General features: G+C 38.6%; 1 protein-coding gene across 1 annotated transcript in view; it reads right to left on the bottom strand.

The window, feature by feature from the left end:
- Positions 1 to 20,609, bottom strand: part of LOC119722025 (SID1 transmembrane family member 1-like) — a 128,112-nt gene that overhangs the window by 33,849 nt on the left and 73,654 nt on the right. Inside the window, exons 11-18 of the mRNA XM_038192007.1 lie at positions 17,314 to 17,325; positions 13,833 to 13,907; positions 13,219 to 13,352; positions 12,857 to 12,997; positions 12,314 to 12,387; positions 10,368 to 10,491; positions 5,029 to 5,146; positions 3,122 to 3,258 (exon numbers count right to left, since the gene is read on the bottom strand). Coding sequence (XP_038047935.1) covers positions 3,122 to 3,258; positions 5,029 to 5,146; positions 10,368 to 10,491; positions 12,314 to 12,387; positions 12,857 to 12,997; positions 13,219 to 13,352; positions 13,833 to 13,907; positions 17,314 to 17,325 — 815 coding nt within the window. The remainder of the gene's footprint in view (positions 1 to 3,121; positions 3,259 to 5,028; positions 5,147 to 10,367; positions 10,492 to 12,313; positions 12,388 to 12,856; positions 12,998 to 13,218; positions 13,353 to 13,832; positions 13,908 to 17,313; positions 17,326 to 20,609) is intronic.

Below are 20,609 nucleotides of genomic sequence, written 5' to 3' on the forward strand. Positions count from 1 at the left end.
TTTGCATATGCTTTTTGTGCATGGCAGCATTACATATAAACTAATAAGTTAAAGGAGGAACAGGACTCATTGTATAATATGTGAATAAATTACCAGAAGTTGAACAGATTAAGTAACTTTTGTTTTCCCCTGAATTTCACTTCAGTTACCTTAACGAAAATATACTTTTGGCATTACAGATTTAAAAAACAAGATTTTATTAGAATTAGAAAATATCTTTAAAATACCATAGCAGTGCTGTGCAAGAGTTTTAGGAAGGCAGGCTGCCTTGCTCAAATGTTGACGCCCAGCTGAATTTATACTACTTTGCATTTCTTTTTGACACAATCCACTTTACATTTAATCTGAACACAATCAAGACTTTATTTGTGGATCGATAAAAAATAAGCAAGAGCATGAAAAATAAGCACCACAATATAACCCATAAGAATCATGCGGTGGCATGAACACAAGTCTTGAATGAGCGACATCTGTGTTCCTGACAGACATAAAAGAGTGCCCTCTGTGAATTTACCTTCAATATTCATATTCACAACTTTGTCAATTGTGCTACACAGTTAACTTTTTACTCTTGGAGAACACTATTTATGAACTCTCTGAATGGTGTGGTGTGTGTGAGATAAAGTTCTGATTGTGTGCGTGCAAATGTTGACAGTCTTTAAAATTGTTCAAAGGAAGATGGTGTCAGTAATGTCATATTCAATCAAATTATGTGATGATTTATGTAAAGAAAGATGATTTTTCTGAAGGATTTCAATGTGACAACCCATGCATAGTGTTGGCAGATGACTTTGTAAACCCTTGACAAATTCAGGCAGATATTGTGGCAAAGTGTTTGCCTCTTAGCCCCATCCACTGCACCTATTAGACAATGCACAGGGAAAAAAGGTTTAAAAGTCAGTCACACAAACTGGATAAACTCCTTTCCCACCAGATTTAATTGCCATAGTGTTTAGAAAGTGAGCTTTTGTCAAAATAGAAAGTTGTTAGAGGTACCTCCACTGAATTATTACGGAGTATTCAATGTTAACAAAACATTTGCACACAACATACTGAAATGTAACACACTGCAGATATCTACAAAATTACAGAGAAACATGTAATATACCATTACATAAATGCTATAAGACGAAAAGATGGTCCCAACACAGATAAGCCCAGTAGGTATAAAACACATGAACGATCTCATTTGTGCTTAAATGCGGACTCATCAAATAACATAGCAGAATGTAATGATTACTTCTGCTAATGCCACAGCCAAAAATGTCAAACAACAGCTCTAAGGACAGCAGCTTTAAGGACAACAGTTCTCAGGACAGTAGCTCTAAAGACAGCAGCTCTAAGGACAGCAGCTCTAAGGACAGCAGCTCTAAGGACAGCAGCTCTAAGGACAGCAGCTCTAAGGACAGCAGCTCTAAGGACAGCAGCTCTAAAGACAGCAGCTCTAAGGACAGCAGCTCTAAGGACAGCAGCTCTAAGGACAGCAGCTCTAAGGACAGCAGCTCTAAGGACAGCAGCTCTAAAGACAGCAGCTCTAAGGACAGCAGCTCTAAGGACAGCAGCTCTAAAGACAGCAGCTCTAAGGACAACAGCTCAAAGGACAGCAGCTGTAAGGGCAGCAGCTCTAAGGACAGCAGCTTTAAGGACAACAGCTCTAAAGACAGCAGCTCTAAGGACAACAGCTCTAAGGACAACAGCTCCAAGGACAACAGCTCTAAGGACAACAGCTTTAATGACAACAGCTCTAAGGACAACAGCTCTAAGGACAACAGCTCTAAGGACAACAGTTCTCAGGACAGTGGCTCTAAAGACAGCAGCTCTAAGGACAGCAGCTCTAAGTACAGCAGCTCTAAGGACAACAGCTCTAAGGACAGCAGCTGTAAGGGCAGCAGCTCTAAGGACAACAGCTCTAAGGACAGCAGCTTTAAGGACAACAGCTCTTAAGACAGCAGCTCTAAGGACAACAGCTCTAAGGACAACAGCTCCAAGGACAACAGCTCTAAGGACAACAGCTTTAATGACAACAGCTCTAAGGACAACAGCTCTAAGGACAACAGCTCTAAAGACAGCAGCTCTAAAGACAGGAGCTCTAAGACCTTAGAGCAAATCTCAGGACAGATTGATTTTTTTTGGCAGATCTGGTGTTCAATAAGGTTTCAAACAATATCAACTCTCCCCCCCCCCAAAAAAAAAAATTGATTATAAGCACTTGTTTCTGTAATTTTATCAAATTTGTGGAAAAGAGAAGGTACTAGGTGTGTAAATTTATGTCACCAAGTGACATCTTTTGGCAGAAGAGCAGTCTATTGGTGCAGCATGCCCATGGGTTCCATGCGCTTACAAAAGAGGGCACTTTTTAACCACTTTTGAGTGCTAAGTGTGTGCATTGTAAATACGTACAACTTCCTGCTAAGCCACAGCGCGTCTTCGCCTGAGCATCAGGCTTCGTCGGTGCAAGAATGCGTTCAAATTTCTCTTTTTGATGGTCTCCCAGACTAAAAACTGCCCCACATAACGAAATTCGCAATGGATGGACAGGGCACCAGTCTAGGTCTCCCCCAACTGTCCTTTTCTGGCCATTGAAGGGGTACTTGCGCACGGAGCCCATAGTGTGTGTGACTAACAATACCGATACAATGACGTCATATGTTTTTGACTGAATACATCACTCTATTGCTCTGTAAACACATGCTGTTGACCTATGGCTTTCAGAATTTGAGAGGATGAATCTTCCATGTCAAAAAGCTCTCAAATATATCATTCTTTGTACTTTATCATGAAAACCTGTTAGTTTTAGTTGTTTATAGACACATGATAAGAAATATGACATTCAGCACACAAACTCAATCATTGTTAGGTATAGGTTGTTTCATACTACGGTTGAATGTCGCTATAGGGAACATGATGGGGTCCACAAAAGAATAATAGTCATAGTGGCGTTCGTTATAGTGCTTTTCGGCCATCAGTATGACACTCAAAGTTGACAAGACGGAGTCAGTTGACATGTACATTTATGTACTTTCCCTTCCATTCAATAAGGAATGACAGAAATAAATACTTTTAACAAACAACTGTTTCAGCTGCTGTGTCAGAATGGGTAACCAATTTGTATGCCTCTTACCACTCCCATAAAAGCAATGAAGATGACAGCAGCAAAGGTGGCAAATGCTGCATAAGCATTGGCATTGACATCAGGATGCCTCTGTTGATACAACACCAACATGCCAAGGCCGGCAATGATGTACATGAAGGCTGTATCTGAAAACCAATGAACAAGTTCAATTACTGTAAAAATCAAAATACCAAAGAGAAACATTGCCAAAATATTTGTCTTGTTATAACACACACAAAGTCAGAATTGATTCCTGTTTTGTGCTTAGAATTATGATTCATCTGTAACTGGATGCTTTTCTGCAATAAATTTAAAATCATAGGAATGGTTTAAAAGTAACTGTATAAGCAATGTCAATAACAGATATCAACATTTCAAAATTCCAATTTGTCATCAAGCCACCAATACTTCAAATATGGTTACCTTTCTTCAATAGTAGACAATGCCTAGAAAAGGCAGGAAGCACAGTCCTTTATGAAAGGACTCTTGACAAGGAATTGAGGTTGAGAGAGTGATATGCAATCAAGCTTGTTGATAAAGCTCGTGAAAGACTGTGGGTTGTAGGATGATGGGAAGCACGACTGTGGCAGAGAGTTCCACAATTTGGATGTGGGGACAATGACAGATGTGTGGGATACAGTGTGAGACCTAGGTATTGAAACCATGAAAGGGTGAGCATTAGTGGCAGATCTTGTAGAATGTACCATGTACCCCACCTGTATGTGTGAGATTCAGGCATGATTGATTTCAGTTACTGTGAACAGTCTCCAAAATGGTAATGGTAAAAGACTGAGGGGGAAGCAGCATGGCGTCGGTGGGCCAGAGGCTGAATGAGTTGGTTAGGCTGTCATGGACAAATGGCCTTTGGCTAAATTTGTCCAAGACACAGATGGTGGATTTGGGGGCACCACCCCAGATGTGACAACAGTATTTCATTTGGGGAAGAATTTGACACTTATAAAGAGTGAAAATATGCAGAGGTCAAAAATATTGACAAGCCTGAAACAGGAATCCAAGCTTGTGGGATGCTCGCTTAGCAAGGTTATGACAATTAGTTTTCCAGTTCATACATTCACATACCTAAACATTATGAATTAGTATGTTTTATAAGTCATGACACAATTTTGTTTCAGCAGCAGGGTAGAAAGTAGAATCTGGCACCTGGGTGCCTATTTATTTTTCAGGGTTCACAGAAGTGTCTTTATTTAATTTGACATATGCTTTTATAAGTCTTTGATACTGCACAAACCTTCCCTTCCACAACAGAAAATGGGGGAAAGGCAGGAGGCCATACATGTACATTTATAAACAAAAATTGACTTGAGAAAGGGACTTAACTTTATATTACTTGCACAATGGTTCTTTTGATAATTAACCCTTCACTTTACAACTTCTTTGAAATTCAAAAACCATCATGTGGGTAACAGCTATTTTTGTGCCATCACGAGTACGGTATTGTAACGGGAACTTATTGGGCTCTTGTCCTCCGAATCCGGCTAAATGCAAGAAAAGGGGACAACCACACAGGATTTCCAACATCTGAAGAAACTCTTATTTATTCAGCTGCACGAACTCTGTGGTCAACCTGCCACACTACTACCAGTACCGAGACTGCTCATTCCTAGCATAGAAATACACACAGTCTGAACAAATGTATCCAATTGTAGCAACTTGAAATGACCCTGGCATCTTGCCAAACCTTTCCAGCATCCCCCAACAAAAGTAACCCACTGAAGCAACCTATTTATAGAACCTATTTCTGGAGCGCGCGCTAGCCAGACTCAAAACCAGGTCAGGTGCGCGCCGCCAGAGCCCCTCCGCCGGAGCACCAGCGCAAGAAAGCAATGACAAGAAAAGTGCTGCATAAATTGTCCATTACAGTATATTCTCCAAAATGCACACACACATGTACTTACCAAATTGAAAGTTAGAGTAGTTAGGACACACATGGTAACTGCCACTCAGTACACCCTCCATGACTAGAGCTATACCCAACGCATAAAACATACCAAAGTGCTTAGGTATGCCACAAGTCTGCAGATAAAAAGATAAGTAAACATTTGTTAAGCTTGAGGTACATGTACCAGGGCTAGTCTAGTTCATTATCAGAGTATGTCAAAGCGCGGACTTTGTTTTGCTGATGCTCGCTCCTACATAGCTTTGTCCAATTTAGCCTCATAAATGGAGAGCAACATACTAGACTGCATCCTAGGCCCCCCTGCCATTTGTGCAGAGATGAAACTGGCATATGGCCAAAAAATCGGAAAATAGGCTGAACAAAAGTACGTGTCCGAAATCTGGGCCGCGCTGCCATTACACATATGTACATGCATGTACAATACACTTCATGCCCAATTTCCGGACACCAACTCCTGCTTTATTTTCGATTCAAACAAAATTTTACGACGAAAAAAAATGGTCAGTGTTTTCATTGCATAAAATCCCTGAATTACGGTTAGAGTAATGGAGTCATCAATATAGAAGTTCACTTCTTACTTGAGAAAGTCGAGGGAAAAGTCCGAAAGACAAGGGCACCGTTCACGGTGCTTCAATCATGTCCATGATTCAACCACACAACTTCACTACTCCACTTGCATTCATCCATACGTGGGGAAAAATCAGGCATTATCGTCTTTCTCTTCCAACAAATGCCAGTGAAATGTTTCGCTAATGCTCTCTTCGCTATCCTCGAGATAATCATCATGATTTTTAAAGCATTGCATTTTGTACAACTAAATCTGAACCCCCGAAAATCGCACAACATAATGATTTTATCCACTGGATCGTTAACAAGGCTACCTGTTCCCGACCGGCAATGTGCTAGAGGACGGTACAGCGCGGTACGTACGCTGGTACCATTGCATATTCGCATGCACGTGCGACACAGTGATTTTTCCATGTCGCCTGTCAATGTGTAACCTTTTGTCCAGCCGGAGAAGGCTCCGATCAGTGTTATGCCCTGTGTTTCTACCGTTGAAACACTTCAATAACGACTGGTGAAAAAGATTAAAACTACGTTCGCGATGATTTTAACGTGCCATTTCCATCAACTTTTCTTCAAAATTATGATTGAAATAAAATGACATTTTGTGAAAGAATCATTTGAAAATCAAATTTTGTGGGACGCACAATTGGAAAATTCAAAAAGTCGGATTTCCGATTAAAATCGGAAAAGTTTCATCTCTGCATTTGTGGAACAAAACATTTGGAAAATTTGGACGCCTATGAAATCTGGTCCTTTCACTGTTTTAGTGATTTAACGCTCACATTTTCACTTAGGCATGCGCATACTACCAAAGAGTCTGTATGCATAGAGTCCTAAATTCACATTACACTGGCACCGCAGCAATCTGCACCACATCGCACAGTACGCGCCACGCGTGCGCCAATCTCCATATAAGGCCAAAAAAAATCTCCAGTTTCTGGTATGTGGCGCGTCGCTGTAGCCATGCGCGTCGGCAAAATGAAAAAGTTTTTTTTTTCAATAAAAGATGATGTCTCAAAACGGCCAAACTCACTGGTTTGACTGGAATCCTGCTGCTGCACAATTTTAACAGGTTTTTAGATGGGGTTATGATCGAGAATAAGCTTTATGTGGCCTCTCTGGGACTCCCATATATTTGCACTAAGTTTAGTCGGGCACCATTTACAGTCATCAGCCGACATTTGACAGAGTTGTAATGACTCAAGTCAAAGACTCGACTCGAGTCACATTTTTTGGTGACTCGACTCGACTCGAGTCCCGACAGGTAAATGACTCGACTCAACTCGAGTCACTGCGAGCATATGACTCGACTCGACTCGAGTCCCTCATCAGAATGACTCGACTCGACTCGAGGAAGGCTAATAAGACTCGAGTCCCAAAAATAAAAGCAAAACTTACTTGCGAAAAATATTTGCAATGACTTACGCCGCGCCGTTCGCGTTGCCAGTTTTTGTTCACGTCACGTTATGTTTGCGAATTATGTACGTTCATATACAGTGGCCGTCTGTTTTCCTTCCTCCATAATGATACAACAAACATACACCGTGTCGCGGACTCCCACCTTGTGGTTCTATAGCATGTAATGCTAAACCCGGAACCAGACTTAAGCGCATTTCTCAATCCGTGGTTTCATCATTGGTTTCGGGCGATTTCTTATAAAGCTCTTGGTGGAACGCTGGCTAAATTTATGTCCCGATTTCACACACACAAAGAATGGATACGGATGGGACTACCTTTAAATAATCAGAAACAGTTTTGTATAATGTAATTAGGTTTTGACGTTGTCAGCGATCAGCGAACAACAAAATCTAAACCCGAAGCCAAAACAGTTATAAGACCGAAGTTTCACATCTTTTTATCTGTGACGTGAGCTAGCAATGGAAACAGTTGGTTGGGTACCATACAGCATACTTTATGTCTTTGGATTTTCGTAATAGACTGGTGCCATGTATTCTTGCTCTCTTGTGTTTGTTGCTTTTTATTGTAATTTATTATATAGTGTTCAAATATTTGTGACTCGAATTGACTTGAGCTAAATACTTGACTCGACTCGACTTGACTCGACCACACACTGTGACTCGACTCGACTCGACTCGACTCGACCTTGTTGACCTAATGACTCGACTCGACTCGAGTCACTTCTTTAAAATGACTCGACTCGACTCGAGTCACAAAAATCAGTTACAACTCTGACATTTGAACCAAAAAAAAAAGGTAAAAAAAAAAGCTGCGTCGCCGCACCACTTTTTGGGCAAGCTCCATACCAGAAACCGGAGACTTTTTTGGGAGGGCCCAAGGAGATTTTTAGTACTACAACCCGTCCCAAAATACCCGCAATTTTTTGGCCGAGGCTCTAGCGTCGGCACAGGAAACACTTTCCAGCATTATTTTTACACCATTTTAAAGCTTGGAATCTTTACTTTATCCCTGGTGAGTACTGGTTTGATATTTAAAAGAGTTTGAAATTATTCGTGTTCAAATACATTGAACATGAAAATTATTCGTGTTGAATGCAAACAATTACACGCAAGCTCCTTTTTATCCTGGTACTCCTTCCCGTAATAATGGGAGTACTAATGTTTTATACACCTCTCATTTAATACACATAATTGGTTTAACATTCAATAGTTCATATATAGTTGATATCCTACCACTTTTTATATTGTCCTTCATTTTTGTCTTTGTATACTGCGGGTAAGATTGAGGAGAAACGAAAAATCCATGAAATAAACTGCAGAGGGTTTGAAGGTCGCCGAGGGCCCTAGACCAATGCAGGGTCCAGGGTGTATGTTGTATTTGCCTTAATGCAGCCCTACAAATACCCATGTCTTGAGTTCTACATGTATCTTTTGAAGGTGAGACAAGTTAACGGTAATAACTCAAGAATTCCATACTGCAAAAGAGAACTTTAGAAATATTGAAATCAGAAAAATCCTGACGAATTCCGTACATTATTTTTAATTATATTCTTTTAATTTTATTAACAGCTGTTGCACACAAGTTTGTATTTTTCTACGTTGTGTTTTGATATCAATCTTTCTATTGCAGTTTTAGCAGATTACAATGATGATTTTTATATAACCAATTCAATTCAAAACAATGGGTTATTTTTTTCCAATCCCAGTATTCTATTAGTATTTAGGAAATAAATTTAAAAATATGTTAACCACATTAGTCCTTGTTCAGGCCTCAATAGCACTCCCTGTTACTCTTAGTAACTTTGCCTTACCTTAAAAATGTCAGGGATTGTCCCTTATTACTCCCATTACGGACAAAAAGGCATCTTTCCCTAGTATTAATGAAAAAGTGGCATTTTCTGATGTAATTCTACGGCCAGGATACTCAGAATGGAAATGTGCGTCAATGAGGGCAGCAAACAGAAATAGCCAGTTTGCTTTTATGTTACAGCTCTGGCAATCAAATTTAAGTTTCTTGACCCCTAATTAATTGTCTCGGTCTGGACCCATCACGTTCTGTCGGTGACTACTCTGACGGGGCTTTCCAGAGCACTGTGTATGCCTAGCCTAGGCACTGTGTATGCCTAGCCTAGGAATGCTGCTCTGGGTAGGCCTATACCTAGCCTAAGGAGAGTACAGTACGGTGCCACCGTCACTCCTAATGTCGCAGAAATAATTTTAAATTATTATCATTTCCTTCATTTCTTTATCATTTATTTTCATTTCCTTCATTCACTGTAAATGCAGGAAGTCCTCTGGAAATACAAAGGAATTTTATGCAAAATTTCATCACCATTTCTCTGATCTCAAATCTGTGTCTGAAATCTGTGGCGTCCAATTTTTGGACGCCACCTTTTTTTCACATCCAAAATAAATGTGAAAATGCTACAATTTCCATAACAGATTTTAATAAAGACAAAAGTACCACTATTTAACTGACTTAGTTTAATGAATTTTTAAAGCTCGTCAACAAATAAGTTTGGCACATCAGGCTACTTCTTACTTGAGAAAGTTCAAGTACGCCAAGCTACTCCAATAATATGCCAAGACAAATCGGCTTTTCCAACCACCAGCAACGAAATTTATCTAGTTTTATGTCCTCTGCGTCATCCCCAAGATTATCAACATTGCATTACTTGTACAAGTAATTCTGAAACCTCTGAAAATAAAGCAATATGTTGATTTTACCACAGTCAATCTCCATGTGCAGCCTACCATAAAAAAAGCTGTGTACTGACAACTGGTTAAACAGATGTGCAATTTTCCAAAAAGTCGTTGAAATTTTACAACAATCCGATTTTGAGGTGAGAAAATCCTTAGAAAAATCGGCGTTTGGAAGGAAATTTGAAAAAGTCAGAATTCCAATTACTATCGGAAAATTTCATCTCTGTTCATCTTCAACATCTGACAAGCTGTCAGACATGACTGTGCACACTATGCATAGTGTGCAGCACAGTACATGCAGTATCTGGGGCATGCAACAACATAATGAAACTGGCGTCTGATTGTAGCGCTGTACCTTGAGGTCATCAAAATAGGCTTTTGGCAAATGCTTTGGTTTTGTCTTGTCTTCAGAAGGGTGGTCGAAGTAGTTGTAATGTTTTCTGGCTAAAGTTCCCCCGGGGGGGGGGGGGGGGGGAATCAGTACAGATTATTTTGAATATATTTACACTTCAAAATTAGTGAAATTTTTGAAAGTATTTAAGCTGCATGTAACTAGAAAATGTTGCAAGTATCTGCCAGCAATCCATCTGTTTACTGGTTTCCAATAAGCATTATTGATGATAATTCAACTTCAAGGCTTGTCACATACCTTGGACTTCTCACAGCCTGACGCCACAGCTTGTTTGTGAATATGGTGTTTTCTCGACACAATCAACAAGTACAGGAAGCCCAACATGACATAGCCAATGTTACTGAACACATTGTTGAAAGCACTGTATGGAAACCACAAAAATGAAGAGAACTATTACCATTCTGTGAACATTTTACATTATTGGTGTCCCTTCAATAGTGACAAGCTTGCACCATGCGTCAGACTACGCAACAAATTTGTTGCTCAGCTGTGCAATAAACTTATGACCGGTTTCACAAAACGTTTTGAATAATTTAAACATCTTGGACGAGGATAAAGACAGCACTTACGACAACTGTTTGTGTGTGAATTTGTTTGTTCGCGAAACAGTCGTTGGATCACCTCAGCACACCATTTTGAAAATTATTTTGTCCGACTTTCTTCGGAATTGTTCGGCAGCTCAAAAAATTATGTTAAGGGAGTAAAATAGAAATTCATTTACTTCCAACATAATGTTGTGAGTGTTTGTATCAACCTTGATAACTTGTGCAATAACGGGCTCCACGACAGTGCCGATTTGCTGATAAAATATGTAATTTTCAGTCGCTACGCCACAACTAAAATGATTGCTCAAGTTACGCCATTATTTATTGCGCAAGTCTCAGACTTATACGCACTTTTGTGAAATGTGTCGTACGTGAAATGTTGCAAAGCGTAAAATGTTGCACAGCTTATGTAATAAATTGTGCCGCAAGTGGAGTTGCGTCATTGCGTAAGGTTTCGTGAAATCAGCTGCTGGTCTCTTGCATGCATTGCTATACGTGTAGTGGTCATGCAAAGATGCGATGGACTAGTGCACATTCAGGATAAACCAAGTCGTGCACACCTCATGCCATACATGCACGGACCAGAGCATGCAAGTAATGTCTCCTGCTCAAGGACAATTCACAACTATTCATTCACAGAGTACATTATGGGACTGATGATGATACCCAGAAACTGAAGATTACAAAAACAACAGATTCAAAATATGTATGCCTCATTAAAAAACTACACCAACTACATCGTATAAAGGTTTCTTTGAGGTCTTTACGCCATAATAGCCAACCCTTACAAGTGCAGTCACCTGTCCAAGTATGTGTGCATGGTAAGGTGGACAGGCATGAAACATTGGTCTTAGCACTGCCATACATATGAAACATCAAACACAATACATTCTACAAAATGTATTGACAATTGCCAATCATTGAAAAGTGTGTCTACATGTATTGTAGGGCAATTCCATGCAAAAGTGAACATGGCTAAAAAGTGGAAAATTTAAGAATTTTTCAGCACTACAAGCATCACAACCTCATATCAAGGTATTTAATTAAAGGGGACAACATACCTATTATTTGAGTGGTGTGCAAGTGAGATGAGTCTTTTTTATTCAAAAGAGTTCTTTGGGGCTAAAATTAGGGCTATTAGGTAGTCATTTGTGTACCATTTTGGGGTCTTTGTTGCTAAGGCAGAGAGAAAAGTTCATATTTTTTGCCACAAGAGTTTGTTTGTTTTATTAGTTTCTTATATGATTCAACAAGATAGGCAGACAGGTTCACAGTTTTTATTTTCTATATTGCAATTTCAGTATGGCAGATATCAATGCTGTGGGGACCAGGATCGAGTCCACTCACATAGCATTTATGTTTGTGAACAAAAGCAACCCAATATAAAGCCCTTTTCAGAGGGTTGCACACCCAGAATAAGACAAAGGTTTTTGTTATTATTCTCAAAGGTAAACAATTGAAATCTAACTTGCTGAAGAACATCAACAGTACATCTTTAAAATATAATAAGTTGGACGCTACAATTATGAATTACTGCGCTTTTTCTTTTTGGCTAATGTTTACATATTTTCTAACCAGAAATTCTCAATTCAAAATAAAAGCATGTTGGCCAAATAGTAAGCAAGAAGCTAGACTTACCTGAGCAGTCCACATGGCATGGCACACAGGAAGTTATAGTAGCACATGTCTTCATTTCCTGACATGTTCAGTACCTATTAGTATTATACAGTAAAGGTTCATAAATGAGTCAATGTCTGAACAACAATTATGTCCCCATGGGACAGACTGGCTCCAGCCCAAATTCAGCATCAATAATGTAAGGACTGGGAGCCAGTCTGCTCCCAAGGCAGATCCATTTGTGTCCAAAACAAACCTTGTTGGAATAACACATACAAGTTCAAACGTTATTAACCAAACAAATTATATTTTGAGGAGCATAGGGAAAGCATTGTTAAAGTAGCATAGTTGTGTAATTGTTTAATATAGTGGCAGATATGTAAATACTATGCATTTTTAAATATTCACGTGTAAATAACACGCAAGAGCAATGTACATGTATGTATGTATGTCAGCACAGATGTCTGTACTTAAAATGACTTAAAATGTTAAATGGGCAGCCACACAAGGCCTTGTATTCCACATGACAATTGACAGCATTTGACTGTTGTCACTTCTACTCACTGCTTGATATGTCATCACAAGCTGGACGGCTGGCAAAGAGTAAAACACGGCAATAGTTAGAATGTTCCAATAGTAAAGCTTGTACTTGCGGTCCAGGGTTTTGGGTTTCTTCCGAGCAAGATCAGCAACACAAACAGACATCTACAATAAAATCACATCAAGCCAGAGTACATTAGATGTCTACACATCCAAACTGTTTTGCAAAAAGACAAGCCACTGTTGCTCACCTATAACCTTTCCTTAGCAGGACATACAGGCATGGAGGCAATAATTGCCTCACTTTTGAGTCAATGTTGGTAAAAGTCATCAAATACATGTACATCACAAACATACACAAATGTTATTGAATTATCTTGTACTACCTTGGTCCTATAGATTTCCTTTTCCTCATTCATATCTTCCAACATATCAATGTCATCTTCATCTGGATCAGCCTCATTTGTTGATAATTTGTTCAAAGGACGACTCCTCACTGCTGAATTACCAGAATCTTTTCCTACATAAAGGTAACCAAGGACACACATTTGACTCCAGTGCTCTCATATTCCATATTGAAATGAAGTGGTAGAATCCATGTAGAAAATGTTTGCTATTTCTTGACTTGTTTATAGATTGTGTGCAAATTTAGTCATTTTTTAATAGACTATAAATGTGTGTTGACCAATGTACACAATAAGTTCTCAAAAAACTTACCACCAATATACCAAGAGCAATTAACATTGCGTGGTTTGATCTTTTAACATCTGTACACGAGGCTTTGCCTTGCCCACATCACAAAATGTCAATATGACAAGCATTATATTTCTATAGGCCTAAATGGCGGATATCTCTTAATTTAACAAACTTCCAATTTTATATCAAACTGAATACCTTGGAAATTATCTTTGAAAAATGACATTTCAAATTTCTTATGGTAGAATTTCCCTGCAAAATTGTAGTCTTCATGTTAGCATTTGAAGAAAGTCTTTGTTCTTACCCGTTGTGCCATAGTTTGAAGTTGCTGCAGGTTGGTTTTGTGCAAAAGGAACATCGTTGCTATTCTCTTCTTCACCTGTAAATTAATATCAAGAAAAGATTTTACATGCATCACAATTTAACCCAATATTCACAAATCTATGTCACTGACACACTAAAATGTTCAATCAACCAAACATATTTGGATGGTTTTTTTTCTCACAGAGAGTTGATGTCATATTTCAATTGTTTTAATTAATTCAAATAAAGGCAATTAAATGTTATTCAGAAAACAAAGAGTTAATATCAAACAAGTACACTGCATGTTACTGTCACTATCACATGTACTTACGTTTCTAAACAAACTTCAGTCCTCAGTAATAGTAACCTAACCAAATTTCATTAGCGACTGTACCAACTTGGTATAAATGCAGGTTAAAGATACAGTCATATATCAAGTGTAACGCTGGCTATAATTTTTTGTTATAAAGTATTTCAAAATGGGAGTGTCAATTATTACATGTACATGTATATATCCGTGTATGGGCAATTCCATGGAAACTCACGTTACAGCAACTAATGTTACAGTTTGTCTTGCTCCTACAATTAAACACTTCCCCCGTGACTTTATCTGAATATTCACAAAAACGATACTTAACAAGTATTTTTTTTCATTAGGCAGAAAATGGGAAATTCCTAATTTTTTAGTGGCAATTCGTATTTTCGTAATTTAACAAAAAATTTGTGATAATTGCTAAATTCGTAGTAGTTGGCAGCTATGCTCGGGGTGTATATTATTCCTGAACACACAAACTCTTAAAAGAGCACCCACGTTTGTTTTTGGTGTAAATTGAGGATGTTCTATTGTTCCTCTTCCATTTTCCTTTGTTTATACTCAAACTTGTTTGCAACAGCACGTGTGTGTTCTCGATTTACACCATGAACTCGCACACGCACACACAAAAAGAACAAGAAGTGGGTCACCTGTCACAAACTGCCAAAATACCTAACCCCTACCTCTCTCAATAGCTTGTGTACAGGCTGGTCATCAACTACCAGAAATCCTATTACACCGTATAACTGTCAAAGCATGTTGGAGTGCATGGTTTGACAGATGGGGTGACCATTAATACTGGTACAGCTTTAGTCGGAGTAACTTGGACCCTACTTAGGCCAAAAAAAAAAAATTGGTGTGTTTACGGTAACCCGACCGACTTGGAATTTTTTCGGCCAAATTGCCGACCTCAAACTTTTTATTGCCATTTTGAAGGTTGATATTGATCATTTTTAATGAACAAATTTCAAAAATGTCAAGTACTTTTAATTATTTGCCACGAACATAGACCATTTTCCACACTTTAAACTGACCATGATTTGACACAAACATACCTGTGTTAAACGTGCAAAAATCGCGACGATCTCAAAACTTGAATTCTAAAACTACATGAAGTAGGCCTACGATCGGGGTGAACTGGTGCGCCTGGCCGACGGACGGCAGGGTTCTCCCCACGTACAAACGTGCGTACTGTGAATCAGCCCGACAAAAATGCCGATCACATCTTTCAGCCCCCGATACACACAATATAATTATTATTCACGCCATTAAAATACACAATATAATCATTACATACGCCATTATTTCATCTTGACATGCAAAATCTTGACAAAAATCCTGGTTTTTTTATGCATGTGTGATCAAAATGCACATGATGACGGGTTCTGTCGACCGCCAGTTGACAGGCATGCAGCGCATACAGCACTGGTTCCCTTCGCGTGCTAACGGAATCAATACTATAATGAAGGACCGGAACCAGTGACTACTGCCTATACAAATGTCGTACCACGACTGATGATGGCCAGTCTTGATAATTTTCGTGGCGCAAATGAAAATAATCCAGGCACAAAATAAACATGATTCCTTGCTCTATGAAAGTATGATGCTCCATTAATCAGCACCCCAAAAAAATTGGCGAAATAATTTTTTTCCGACCTATTGACCCTATTTTGAAAGGCATATAATCGGAAGCAAAAGGATTTTTTTCTTCACCTTAATTTCTTAATTTGAAACTTACTTGTCAATGTAATTTTGATTTTTTTCTTTAATTACAAAAATAGGGGCCTACAAGATCTTCTCTCAAAAATTTTCGGGCCCTTAAAAAGCGGGCCCCGAACCCCACGCCATGGCTTCGCAGGTTGTTGAATCACAGCAAAACTTCCCCCACAGGTTTGAAATGTATCGATTGAGTATCTTGAATGCTTGAATAATGTTTTTATACAAATATTTTGCGAAAGAACACGCATGAGCCTGCAGAACTGAAATTAAAAAAAATTACAAAATAAAATTATTTCCCTACCTACCTACCTGGATTTTTTTCAGACCGTTACCATAAACACACCATTTTTTTTGTTTGGCCTTATCGCCTTTTTTAACATTCAGACATGGTCTGGGGATAGTAGGGTCCGAGTCATGGTGTTGCCATCACATGACACAATTCTGCATTTGACCAAAAGATCAAAATTGCCCAACAAACACATCAGATTTCACCCTGAAAACGGCCACAAAATTACTAAATACGCCACCTGGGGCACAAGTAGAGATGGATGATTAAGTTAAGGAGAATACAGGAGAAAGTGTGGATTCGTAACTCTGACTAAAAGTAGAGAATCTGACAGTGAAAATGCATTGTTAATTTTCGGAAAGCAATTTTTTATGCAGATGGTTCTATTCAGGCTAACTATGGAGAACAATTGTCCAACGTGTTCAAAGTGTGGATTCGTAATTCCGAATCCACACTTTACTAAAGTTTTGTCGTTTCGAATCCACACTTTGTGACCAGTGTAAGAGATTCGTAGATCCGGATCCACACTTTTAACAATAGTGTGATGTTATAGCAATGGTTTAAGATCGAAGTACTAAGGTTTACTTATGATCCGGATGTAAAGTGGAATTTCCCATTTATCGATGAATGCTCTGTTGTGAAAACCGCGCGGAGGCCGTTTAGAATCGGCTAGCTGCAGCACTGCGATTGACTTGTGGATGGCTATGCCTAGCATTAGTTATAGACAGGCCAATCACTGGAGGCCTCGATGTGGCGCCTGGATTTGGCACTTCAACGGTGCCCAATTCAGGCGCCTGTGACTGACCTGTCTAATGCTAAGCATAGCCATCCAGTCAATCACAGCATTGCATTAGCATAGCATTAAAAGGTGTCAGCGCTGTATCTTGACGGAGCATACACTGATAAACGGGAAATTTCATCCAGATCGAAAGTAAACCTTAGTACCTCGATCTTAATCACTGATCTCTACTTGTACCTCAGGTGGGGTATTTAGTAATTCAAAGTTGGTGAACACCTAAATGGGTAGGGCCACATAATATGTTGACACGAAATGGAATTATGACAATGGACCAGATGCCATCCATTTCTGAAAACAAAAGATTAAATGATATTCATAATGTGATACTTTATATTGCCTAACTTGTTGTAATTAAAGGTACATACCTAATATATGGACTGGACAGTGGACATGTGTAGATATCATCAAGCATTGGCAGTTGCGTGTGAAGGTCATGAGGGTTAGGAAGAATGGAATTCAGGTCACAGCAAGCAGTGGTGAATCATGAAAAATCACACCATTAAAAATATAATAAAACATGTGTGAGAATGAATCCAAATACACAATATCCTCTAAAATGAATTGGAGGGTTTGGAACATACTGTACACATTATTGCAAATTTCAATATGAAACTACTCACCTCTGATACCTAAAATACTCATGACAATAACACGCACAACACATTCTTAATACATGTAAATGCGCAATGTAACACAACTGCTTTGACAAGAGCATTCTCAGTTGAGCTTATGCTGTGAATTAAATGGTGCCGAGTCATCAATAACTGCCGGGGTGCACGTTTTTTCTGCTTACACTGTTAGCACAGACTGGTATCATAAGCACAGAATGCCGTCGTTAGCAGAAATTAAGCTCTGATCTTGGGACCAATAGGAAACATCCCTCTTTAAAGATTGAACACAGTCCAAACAACAGTTTCAAACCAATAGGAGCAGGTACATTGTACCAGGGATTAATGGATATCGTTTGAATTAGTATTCGTTCATTTCTACTTTCCAGGTAATAATTATGGGAAATTAGGGGACATCATGTTTCAATGTTAAAACCCTGGTTTTGCAAGCGACCAATAATTTTCCTTAAAGTTTTTTTCTTTATTGCCCATCAATTTATTGAATGACTCAGTTGAATGATTGTTATGTACACATGTATGTAAATCCACTATTGGTTAAAGGTTCAAGTCATCGGACCTTTTCTTATATATGTTTTAAAAAATCACACTTTTGAATCATGACGTCATTATGACGTCATACATTTGTCACATTTTTGTGCAAATATGTATATATTATGTAATATCCATTACAAAAAGAAATTTAGCATGTTGCGTTCGTGAGATATTGCGATAACCTTCACAATTTCAAAAATCCATAGAAAATCACATGATGACGTCATCGTGATATCGCCTCGATTTCTTACCTGTAACACATCCCAGTCTACCTACACAATTCTCTAGATATAGCACTTTAAAATGAGCACCTTTATTAAGATGACGTCACGTGACCCATGATGACGTCATAATGACGTCACTCTTCGGGACACAAGTTCACTATGGGGTCTTTACCTGAATTAAATTTCATCAGAATAGGACTTTGTTTTAGGTCAAAAGGGCTGATACCAAAACAGTGTACAAAGTCTATGGGATTTGGGATAGAACAATGAACAGAACACAGGGCTTTTCCGTATTTCTTGTTTTTGTGTCCATATGCAAGTACATACCGTAGTTACAGGACTAACTTCTCAACATATAGGACTTAAAAATATACACCTTTTAACATCATCCACGTCACATGTCCCGCGATGACGTCATCGTAACAACACTTATCAATGCACATGTTTCATTGTGGTCTTGATGTGCACCAAGTTTGACGTCAATCCCATGAAAGAAAGTGTAAATTTTTGTAAGCGGAATAAAATCTTAAATATTAAGAAAATCATAAAATATCAACTGATCACGTCAGGGTGACATCATTTCAAATTGTGCATACTTGTGACATTATCTACCTATCTACAAAGTTTCTTGACGAAGGGAACTTGTGTTATAATGCGTTTGGGAAAATCGCGTTTTTAATGACGTCATTGTGACGTCACACATTTTAAAAACTTTTGTGCATATACATGTACCTATTACCTGACAAACCAACTACAAAAGGATTTTTGAATTTTGTATGTTGCGTTCGTGAGATACGGCTTAAAAGTCCAAACATTCAAAAATTCATATCAAATCACACGATTACGTCAGCATGACATCATCTCAATTTTTACCTATAGCACATCCCGGTCTAACTATATACCGAGTTTCGACCCAATCGGACTTACTGTTCTGTAGATATAGGACTTCAAAATATGCCCATTTGTGATGACATCACGTGTCCCATGATGACATCATCGCAACAACACCTGTCAATTCACATATTTGTATTGTGGTCTTGATGTGCACCAAGTTTGACGTCAATCCCATGAAAGAAAGTGTAAAATTTTGTAAGTGTAATAGAATTTTAAATATTTAAAAAATCATAAAAAATCAACCGATGACGTCATGGTGACGTCATTTCAGATTTTGCATACTTATGACACCATCTACCTATCCACCAAGTTTCATGACGATTGGGTCTTCCCTTATAAGTGTTTTCAAAAATAGCATTTTTGATGACGTCATCGTGACGTCACACTTTTTTCTAAATGTTGGGCAAACACATGTTACCTAACAAACATTATACAACAAGAATTTTCAATTTTGCATGTTGCGTTCGTGAGATATGGCTTAAAGCTCCAAAAATTCAAAAAATATATTAAATTGCACGATGACGTCATCGTGATGTCACCTCAATTTTTACCTATAACACATCCCGGTCTACCAACATACTGAGTTTCAACCCAATCGAACTTACAGTTCTGTAGATATAGGCCTTCAAATTATGCACTTTTGTGATGACGTCACGTGACCCATGATGACGTAATCATGACGTCACTCTTCGAGACACAACTTCACTATAGGGTCTTTACCCGAGATAAGTTTCATTGGAATAGGACTTGTTTAAGGTCAAAAGTGGGTCACACCAAAAACGTGTACAAAGTCAATGGGATTTGGGATGGACCCAAACATATCCAAAAGAAGGGGGAAAAAATCAGAACAAAGGCTTTTCTGCTGTTCAGCGGAAAAGCCAAAAACAGGAAAATATAAAAATTTCAGAACAAACTTTCCGCTTATAAACTGCAAAGCCAAAAAAAAAAAAAATTCACGAAAACAAAGGCTGTTTTGGCAAAGGTGCCGAAAAAGCCAAATACTCACCTCCGATACCATCCCACCCAAAAAGAAAAACCAGGAAAAACGGGGTGAGGTACCAAATAAGATTCTTGGACATGCAGTGTTTGTGTGTGGTGATGGAATGTTCTTGTTATTGTCAGCGGAATTGCTTACGCATGCGAATTGGAAACGCATTAGTAGGTATTGGAGGTGAGGTATTTTCTGGAGAATAAGAAAACTTATTCAGAGATTTTGGGGGGGTAAGAGTAAAGGTGTGATTTATTGATTGATCCATGCCATTTTTAGCAATTCCTGTGTAAATTGTATTGACCCATTTGGATATCCGTTTTACAATTTCTACTGTAAACTTGTATACTTAGTGACATATATTTGACATTTAGCTGGAAATCATTTTTGAGAAT

This window comes from Patiria miniata, unplaced genomic scaffold, assembly GCF_015706575.1.
Source record: "Patiria miniata isolate m_02_andy unplaced genomic scaffold, ASM1570657v1 HiC_scaffold_14, whole genome shotgun sequence".
NCBI lineage: Eukaryota > Metazoa > Echinodermata > Asteroidea > Valvatida > Asterinidae > Patiria > Patiria miniata.